This window comes from Branchiostoma belcheri, unplaced genomic scaffold (genome assembly GCF_001625305.1).
Source record: "Branchiostoma belcheri isolate BF01 breed outbred unplaced genomic scaffold, Haploidv18h27 scaffold156, whole genome shotgun sequence".
NCBI lineage: Eukaryota > Metazoa > Chordata > Leptocardii > Amphioxiformes > Branchiostomatidae > Branchiostoma > Branchiostoma belcheri.
Window position 1 is genome coordinate 590,039 of NW_017803002.1, and position 10,299 is coordinate 600,337.

Here is a 10,299-nt window from a genome sequence, read left to right on the forward strand (position 1 = left end):
TGGAAAAAAACGTTCAAGAAATTCTTACTGTGTTGAAAGTGTCACAACAGCGCCGCAAAATATAATAAGAGAAGATGTTATAAAGGAAAGAATCAGAACGGGGTGACTACTGCTGTTTTGTTAATTTGTCTTTATGACAAATAGAAGACTTGTTTCTTGTGTTCTTTGTGTCCTAACATTTGTACTTCTACAGTTAGTATATTCCAAATCTAGGCATCTCGTTTTTCGGCCCTTCGTGTTTTTATTGCGCGCTTGCCTTAAATTCAAGGTAATTAGATTTAAGGTCTCCAGTGGACGTCATCCATAGCAATTACTTGGTGTGGCCGGCCGAAGAAAATAACCTGACATGTCCAACCTATCCTCCCCCTGCTGAAGTTATAGTACAATCCCTCAATGTAACGTCATTTGATCCCATCCCATTATGGGGTTCCCCAGCTATATCCAGCTGTCGGCTGTCTCCAAGCAGATGTAGGTGGGGATTTCTAAACACAAAAGGTCCTATTACGGGGACATAACGACCTCCACGACTCTCATCTTTAAACTCAATCTTGGAAACTATCACAGTAACATGCCTATCAAATTTCATTAACTTCCATCCACACATACAAAAGTTATCCTGCTCACAAGAAAAATTAACAAAATGCCCCCTGTAGTCACAACGAAACCCCCCCACGAAGCTCAGTAACGAACTTAACCTTGGTCCTGACAATAGTAAGCACCACACCAAGAATTATAATCAACATTTCACAAATACTTGAGTTATCTTGCTAACAAGCCAAAAACACAAAAGGTGCACTAACGTGACGCAAGGACCCCCCACGAAGCCGAAACTTGTACTTGACTTCGGCCTTAACAGCGGTAATCTACCTGCCAAAAATCATGGACGTCGAATGATGCCTTCCAGAGTTATATTGCAAAATCCGCAGTTCCCCACACTCCGGTGAGACAATTTCATAGTCCTTCTGACGAAGACAATTAATGCACGCACTGATGTAATCCATAGAAATTACTTGATATGGCCTTATACAGGTTTAATTCGCTATTTTCGTATGCACTAAGTAAAGCGCTCAAGTCATCTGATCCCTCTCAAGTCCATTTAAAATGATCGAACGTTATCATCACATATGAATTATGACATATGAATTATTCAGAAATAACAAATACAAATGCATTGACATCCGAAAGCAAAATAAGCAACGTTAACACTTTGCTGCTAGTCTTTTGCTGTGTGTTTGTGATTGGTTTGTGTACATAGTTATGGTTTATAGTTACTTGATACAGTAAAGTCATAGGAAGAAAAGGGAGAATGCTATAAACGCAGACTGACAAAACATATGATCGGAGGTCTCCTCTGTAGCTGGGAGGGAAGCGAGAATTTAATTTTGTTATGGAATGTACCAAATATGATGTTATACGTAACAAGCTATTTACATTTCTCGAATCAAATACCATAGATTTCAAGAGTCTCGATGTTGGAGACAGATTTGAATATATCTTTTCATGTTATGGTTCCCACAACGCAAAAATAGGTAGATATATAAAGGAATGTTTTGTTATTAGAAAAAGATACCGAAACTTGTGATTAGCCCACTCGATTGTAACACTTTATCAAAGACTTGTGCTACCCCTTATTATTTGAATAATTATGATATAGATATGTTAGGTTTTATTCGACATTAGGTCTTATTCAACACACTTATTTTATTGTTGTTACTCTCTTTATGTAGTTGCCAAACATTGTACCATGTGCAGTTGTTGTGCAATAAAGTTCTTCTATGACAGTTTCCTACAGATTTCCTATAGATAGAAATATAACCGTACGTGTGATTGTTAGTGACGTCCTGTAACGCTCTGTGTAAGCTGTCTGCTGTAAGCTCCCCGAGTCGCACCGCCCGGCCCGTACCGAGGGCCTCCACCCGCGCAAGGTTGCTGAACTGGTCCCGGAACAGCGGAACGCCGACTATCGGCACGCCGTGGTACTGCGCCTCCTGCACGCCGCTCGCGCCACCATGGGTCACGAACAGCCGGGTACGCCGGTCGCCTAGCACAGGGAAAGAGACGGGAAACTGTTAAAATCAGGCGGGTCCGCCGGTCGTCTAACACAGGGAGAGAGACGGGAAACTGTTAAAACCAGGCGGGTCGCTTACCGGTCGCTTACAACAATGAGAGACGTGATACAGTTACAAACAGCCGGGTCCGCCGGTCGCGTAGCACAGGGAAAGAAACGGACAATAGTCACAACTAGCCGGGCCTGCCGGTCGTCTAGCACAGGGGGTATGACGGGTAACAGTTAAAAACAGGCGAGTCTGGTCGCTTAAAACAGGGGGAGAGTAGTCGCTTAGCACAGGGAGAGAGACATACGTCTCACAATACAAGTGTAGGACCAATTTTGTAACTTTTACAGAACTTAAAGCGCTATACTTTAACTAGACCAGAGGGTTGGTCTGCGGGAAAGGATGATGACGTCATATTACCTAGCAGGTCGTTCTGTGGTAACCATGGCAACAGCACCGTGTTGTTACCCAGGTGACGCGGAGATGGACCTCGATATCTGAGTACAAACAAACAAACAAAGTTCATTAACAAACAAGAGTTCCACGATCTCATTCCGTCGCCAAATGACGTTAAACCTTCCGGTTTACGAAATATACAATTTTAATCATTGATTTCGCAAATAAGAGCCTCATTTGCATGGATTATATCAGTTGATCATATTATCCACCCAATGACAGCCTTATCTTAACAAATAGGCTATTCTAGCACTTCCTCATAAATTATGAAAATGAGGTCATAATTTGAATAAATTTGTATTGATGTTCACCTTCACTTAACTTCCAAATGTTGCAAGTATGATATTCCCAGCAATTACAACAATGAAACTATAGCAATTTCGAAACTATAGCAATTTCCCATTAATCATGCAAATTAGGTCTTCATTTGCATAATCTATATCCTTAGATGTTTTATTTGGCAGTATGTAATTGAAAGTGCCTACCTCCAAACGACTTTGTATGGTAAGCGGCCAAGTGCAGTACTCAGGACTTCCGCTAGGTCCGCATCGAAGTGATCTATCATGGAGCCGAACGACACCACCGCGATGTTTTCTCCCGCTACTTTGGCCAGAGACTCTTCTAGTTCCTGTGCGTAAAACATGATGATGATAATCTCTCTCAGACAACCTCCAAACACTTCAGAATCGTGCTGCAAGGCCTGTTCTTGGTACACCACGTATGTCACATATTAATAATATACAGCTGTCTGCCTTAGGTTGGAATTCCCTGGCAAGTCGTCGGCCAATGCACCTCCTTCAAACCGTCTTCAAATCAATACACCAACAAGTACCGGAATACCTACAAATGTTCTGTAGAACATCTCATATCTACCAAACTAGGCACAACTCAAACCTATCTTTAAAACTTCCTAAAGTCCGACTGGAATCTTGCCGAAGAAAGTTTGCATATAGGGGAGCATTTGCTTGAAACTGCCTACCTGCCACAGTTAGAGTGGCCACGTCTTACCTGTCGTTTAAGAAGGTTCTGAAACAACACTGCTGACCTCTGACCTTGGCCTGGCTTAACGACACTGATTTGCGGTTAACGATTCTGTTTTGACGCTTGGTTGTTTTATAACTTTATGTATTGTTTAATGTGTTGGTTTCATTGTTTTTATGTGTAACTTGTTGTCACGTACAGGGCATTCCTGAAAAGTAGTGTTTTTAAATAGCACTGAGGTCTCTACCCTGTATAAATAAAACAGAAATGAATAAAACTACAATAAAACTGCTACAATATGTGACTTAGTATAACCCGGTAGCATATGCATGGGCGTTTGTAAAGATCAGTGGTTTTCAGTAGCCTCCACCAGGCCTTTCTACGGGAATACGGATCGAAGAATTCGGCAAAAAATTGACCAAGGGAGTCCGGCCGCGGGGGGGTAGTTTCTTTAACTGCGCGGCCAGTCAAACCTACAAGGCGACCAAACTCCCCTGGCAATTATTCTCCTATATATATAGCCAGCGTAGTTAGTCTGGTAGAGACTAGGTTTTCAGCCGAGACAAAATCCCGCCCGCGGTGCATCCTTGTTTGGCACGATTTTCATTTCTTAGAAACAAAGGGGTAGAAAGCCGAGGAGTCGAACGTGACTTTGTGTCTCCCCTGCTCCTTGTCCTTGACCCAGATTCCATCCCTGTTTACCTCAGACGGCAGATGACGTATGTAGTTCAAGGTTACGGTTTGGGGCGAGCGGAACCGCTGGGCGAGCCAGTGACTAGTCAAATGTGTGATTGTGTCACCAGCACTCGCGTTGGGAGCTGGCCAGTAATGTCATTTCCTAAAGTGACATGACAACACACACATTCACATTCTAAGGCCACAGCAAGTAAATTTTATGGAGGACATCCTCCGCAGACTCCAAATCTAATGTCAGCGGGCGAAAAAAAACAAGGCGGGCCGAAAAAACACAAGGTTCCTACAATTTAAAATTTTGACTAAATAATTGTACGAATGGTTTTGATACAAATGTACAGTAGGAACATCACCTATACACAGCCAGCATCACATATCACTGCATCAAAGTAAGAAACAAAACATTAAATCAGAGCCTTTTCTTGTCTCCTCTCTTCATAGTTATCTTGCATCCGGCATGGCAACAGACATCTTTGCCCATTTTCGGCATGTTGGCCACTGTCAGAAGGCAACAAAATTTCTTTTTTTTTAATCCAAAAATGAGGTGAAAATTAATGCGCGCGCTGATGTCATCCATAAAAAATTACTTGCTGTGGCCTAAGTTAGAAATCGCCACACACTTTTGTCAATTGACCTGCGCGTGAGTGAGTGAGTGGTTTAGCCCTGGAGGCGGTAATTCTAAACTTTGTGGTTGGTTCATGTTTTGAACATCTGTCAAATATCTGTCATACTATGACTACATGAATATCTTTTGTACTATTTAAGTGGCGTCGGGTGGCGCAGTGGTACATCGTTCGACTGTGAAACGGGGAGACCCGTGTTTGATCCCGACTTGTACCTGGGACATGCCTGGACATGTGCCCCGATGTTGTGCCCTTGGGAAAGGCACTTTACACAACCTTCCTCACTCCACCCACACTCACTCTACCTTAGGTTGGGGAAAGGCGTATTGAGGTCACCTTGTGGTGCCGAAGGCGGCCGCACAGACCCTTGCGACAGTTCCACAAAAAGTTTGTGGAGCAAATCTGTGTTATCATGTGCATTATTTGATTGATTTGGATTGATGATTATGTGATACCCTGCATCAATTCAGCCGTTCAAGGCTGCGATTGCACGGGTACTAATTGGACAATATAAACTCATTTATTTTATTTTTTTAACGGTGTCGCTCAACGCAATGCCAATTATTCTTGGCCACTTCTAGGCATAGAGCTAGAGGTACTTAAGTGAGTATAATGTAGTTATGTCAGGAAATGGCGATGGACCTTTGTTTTGAAGTGTTGTGGATTGTATTCGGACGGAAAGCAACTGTTTGGAAGAGAGTTCCATAATTTTGCAGTCCGGGGAAAGATACTGTTGTTGTAAAATGACTTCGAGATAGGTATGTTGACGGTGTATTGATGTATTATTATTATTATTACTATGATTGTACCTGTGTGAGTGGCTTTGGCCTTTCTGCAGTGATCCCCCCGATGTACACCATGTTGGGCATGACGGGCCGGGGCGTCTCGCACAGCGGGTCGGTGTGACGTAACCACAGGTCCGTGCTGGCCAGCAGCTCGGCCACGGACACTCCGGTCTGTTCCCGGGCCAGCCGGTCAAACGGACGGAGCAGCACACTTCCGGTCAGCGATGACGTCACCAACTGGACCAGCACGTTCTCCAGACGTTGTAGGAAGGTCATGTCGTCTGTGGATGGTATTATTTACGTGTCGTAATTTCGTTTTGATGAAGGTACTAAAACGACTGCGATGCTGCAAACATAGCGTAAAACATCGTATCAAGATCGATACACGACAGGGTCCTTATGTCGGAGTTACAACTATGACATTATAGCAATTTCCCATAAATTATGAAAATTAGGCCTTAATCTAAATAATCTATATCCTCGGATGTTTTTGTCGTTCTCAATTACATATCACAAGGGTTTCATAGGCCTATTATTGAACGATCATGACAATCTGTCAACCGGTTCTTGAGTTATCCTCCTTCGAAGATTTTTCAACAAACGCTCCTGCGGTTCCAGAGCAAGCCGCTAGGGAACCCAAACTCATGTCACTTCTTCCCTACCCCAAGAGCTATCTACCATCCAAAATTTGTGACCCTAGCGTGTCCATATCGCGACATATCAAAACCGGAAGTCCTGCTGCAGTACCAACCAAAGTCGCCTGGGGACCCAGAATCTAATCATTTCTAGGTCTCATCAAGACCTACCCACCTACCAAGTTTCATGACAATGCATATAAAGCTTCTTGAGTTATGCTGTTCACAGACAGACAGACAAACGGACAGACGGACAAACAGATGGACAAACGCTACTGAAAATATAACCTTCTTAGCGAAGGTAATTATACCATGACTACCTGTGAGTGTGAGTCCGAGTTGCGGCACGTACGCGGGCGGCATGGGGACTCCGGCGGCGGTCAGGTCGTACCCTCCCGGCGTGCCGCGGGCTAGCGACACCACGGGCCGCCCCAGGTGCCGCGCCAGGATCACCGCGCACGGGGACAGGAAATCCGACAGCACCACGTCAAACTCCGTGCCGTTTAGTACGCCCTGTGTGATTGGACTGGATTTAATTTGATTTATTCGGACATTAAAAAAAAATTAACGACTCTCAGTGGCCAATGTGCAGATGTTGTCACATCGGCGCACCAAATCCTTATTTTTTTTGGCACACAGACAGATTAGCCTAAGAGGCTCGGTGGGCGTCACTCCACCGTACAGGTGGGGAAGTCGTGTAAAGTGCCTTTTCCAAGGGCACAACGTCGGGCCACGGTTAGTATCGAACCCGGGACCTATTGGTTCCGACTCTAACCGCTCTAACCGTTGCGCCACCGACGCCACATTCGGACATACATAACCGAAATAAACGTGTAGGGAAAGGAAAAAAGTCATGGTGGTCTTATTCTTACATCATTACATTTATCAAATCAAGTCTAAATAATTATTAAGTACATAACAATAAAGTAACAGCAAAAGAAGTGAAGGAAAACATTGAGCTAATGAATCAAACAGAATACATGTAATCACAATCGGAGAATAAATAGGTGATTAGCTAGATTTACACAATGCAGTGAATATATTGAAATGTTTATTGCAAATTCGTGCCCGGAGGCTAATTGCAAATTACAAAACATAAAAGAACAATGAAATACAGTATAAAATAACTTAAGTCTACATGATAAAGGTAGCTGTCTAAAACTAGAACTATGTCTAAAACTATGTCTGAAGGGTTCGACTTCTCTTCTGTAAACCATGGAAGACGTAATGTCCCACCTTTTCCAAAATTTGTGGGTTTTGGGAAGTTAAAAGAAAAGTTTTTCTTGGTCTGTAAGTGTAGAGAAATTGGGATAAATTGTAGAAGCTTGAATAGTCAACTCATTTCGAGCGTTGTTATGGAATGAACAGTTTGAAATAAAATGTATTTCAATAAGTGAACCAAACCTGTTGGAAAGTCGCTTCGCACTCAGACGCGAAAAGTTCGTACAACTTCGCGTGATCCAGGACGTAGGACAGCGCGGAGTACAGGTCCTCCGGTACTAACCTGAGAGGGCGAGCAGGGGGTGAAAATTACGAACTACGCAAGATTTTCACCGCCGATTACGATTTAGGCCACAGCAAATAATTTTTATGGATGACATCAGCACGCGCATTAATTTTCGCCTGATTTTGAAAAAAAAAATTGTTGCCTTCTGACAGTGGTCAACATGCCGAAAATGGGCAAATATGTCTGTTGCCATGCCGGAAGGTGGATGGCAGATAACTATGAAGAGAGGAGACAAGAAAAGACTCTGATCTAATGTTTTGTTTCTTACTTTGATGCAGTGATATGTGATGCTGGCTGTGTATATGTGATGCTCTACTGAATCAAAACCATTTGCACAATGGTTGAATCAAAATTTTGAATTGTAGGAACCTTTTTTCGGGCCGCCTTGTTTTTTTTTTCGCCCGCTCGCATTAGATTTGGAGTCTGTGGACGATGTCATCCATAAAATTTACTTGCTTTGGCCTTACGTTAAATTCTCAGAATTATTATGTTAAATTACGTAGTACTTTATGGATTACGTTCTAGTTGCAGAAAGGTATGCTTTAGGCCATGTTGATTTGATTATATGGATGACATCCGCGCGCGCATGAATTTTCGGCCGTTTCCAAAAAAAAAAGTTTCCAACCACACTGTAAATTGTACAAAACAGTTGCAAAATGAGCAAATATATACCGAAAGTTGGAAAAAAAAATATTTGAAAACGATTCCAATGTCGTAGAATGCCAAAATCAAACAAAAAACTAAAATGCAAAGAAATGAATTTAAAGAGTAGATTATTCGCCATACCATACTCTGTCATTTGTTCGACCTTCATAACAACGTAGATTTCATGAAAGCAACTTTTTTTTTGCAAAACTTTTTTTTTATTCGCGCGCTCGCATCAGTTTTGGGGTTCCCAGAGGATGTCATCCATATAATCAAATCAACATGGCCTTACCTAGGATACAAACAACCAATTACGTGTTACGGCTAATGTAATGATTAGGAATTACGTAGATTTTTGGAGACTGCCTACGGATTAGCCTCCAAAGCATGCCAAAAACTGGGGGTTTGGGGGGTCTTCAGGGTCTTTGGGAGCTTTTATGTGCTTTTTTTCTGATTGCATATAGACAACATAGCCGGCCTGGTTGAATTACCCCCGTCAGAACTGGGCAAACCCCGGTTCTATAAGCCTGATACGGAGGCTACTACGGATTACGAAGACTTAAAAGGCCTGATTACGCCTTGCGAAAAAGGGCATGCAGGCCCTTAGGCCACACCAATTTAATTTCTTGGTTAATGGATTCACCCGCTTAATTTTTTTCTGATCCGCAAAAAAAAAAAAATTAAGAATCAACTTCAAAATGCTCATATTTAGCCCTGGACAGTTGAAAACAGTCATTTTCTTTCTGGTTGTTACAGCTAATCAATCTTTCAATACAATGGTATCATTAAAAGTTTAAAACTCATTGTTTAAATTTTGAACCAGCCTGGTGTGTTGACTTCATGCCTCCTATCGTAGCATTTTGGGCCATAATAGGATGCCTATGCGTGTTTTTATTTTCATTTCGCCCGCCCGCTCCATTATTTTCTAGAAAAATCCGTTAACCAAGAAATTAAATTGGTGTGGCCTTACCTTAGTACTCCCTGAGACGGCGTCAGACTCACGCGTTTGTTCGCACGCTGCTTGTAGTACCGTAGCGCGTCCGGATGCCGCGTCGTCAGCAGGGAAAACTTCCCCCTGTCCCGTATGCTGTCCTCCGTCCCTTCGGTAACCAGCATCGTGACCTCGTGTCCCGCTCTCACCAGCTCAGCCGCGACTTTGTTCACCACGGCCCACCGGCTGCCCAGCGGAGGTCCGGGGATCAGGATCCTACCCAAACTCACGGGGTTTAAGTTCGTACAGAAGACTAGAACGGACAGAGAGAAGGAAAACGACGCTCCCTGTGCCAAGGACATGCTTGTAGTACCTCAAACTATCAGTCGGGAATGTACAGAAGTAAAACTCTACAGGAGTGATGGACTTTTGGACCCAGCGCCTGTGATGACCAAGAAAGGGTTTGACGATGTAGCCGCGCGAGTAAGGCCACAGCAAGTAATTTCTATGGATGACATCAGCGCGCATTAATTTGTACCTGATTTGGGGAAAAAAAAACAAGAAATTTTGTTGCCCTTTGACAGTGGTCAACATGCCGAAAATGGGCAAAGATGTCTGTTGCCATGCCGGAACGTGGATGGCAGATAACTATGAAGAGGGGAGATAAGAAAAGTATCTAATCTAATGTTTTGTTTCTTACTTTGATGCAGTGATATGCGATGCTGGCTGTGTATATGTGATGTGTATATGTGATGTGTATATGTGATGTTCCCACTGATGAAAACCATCTGTACAATGATTGTGTCAAAATTTTAAAATGTAGGAACCTTGTTTTTTTCGCCCGCTCGCATTAGATTTCGAGTCTGCGGAGGATGTCATCCATAAAATTTACTTGCTGTGGCCTAAGGGACCCCGCACTGACGTCTTATTACATCCTGTGCTGTACCAGGATTTCGTACACCGATTTATAGATGTAATGGTAACCAGAT

At 43.0% G+C, this 10,299-nt stretch overlaps 1 protein-coding gene across 1 annotated transcript in view; it reads right to left on the reverse strand.

Moving 5' to 3' along the window:
• The window catches only part of LOC109465674 (UDP-glucuronosyltransferase 1-2-like), a 10,918-nt gene extending 1,246 nt beyond the window's left edge, over positions 1–9,672 (reverse strand). Inside the window, exons 1-7 of the mRNA XM_019763055.1 lie at positions 9,350–9,672; positions 7,632–7,731; positions 6,548–6,740; positions 5,617–5,873; positions 2,996–3,138; positions 2,475–2,551; positions 1,822–2,041 (exon numbers count right to left, since the gene is read on the reverse strand). Coding sequence (XP_019618614.1) covers positions 1,822–2,041; positions 2,475–2,551; positions 2,996–3,138; positions 5,617–5,873; positions 6,548–6,740; positions 7,632–7,731; positions 9,350–9,672 — 1,313 coding nt within the window. The remainder of the gene's footprint in view (positions 1–1,821; positions 2,042–2,474; positions 2,552–2,995; positions 3,139–5,616; positions 5,874–6,547; positions 6,741–7,631; positions 7,732–9,349) is intronic.
• Positions 9,673–10,299: the final 627 nt, after the last annotated feature.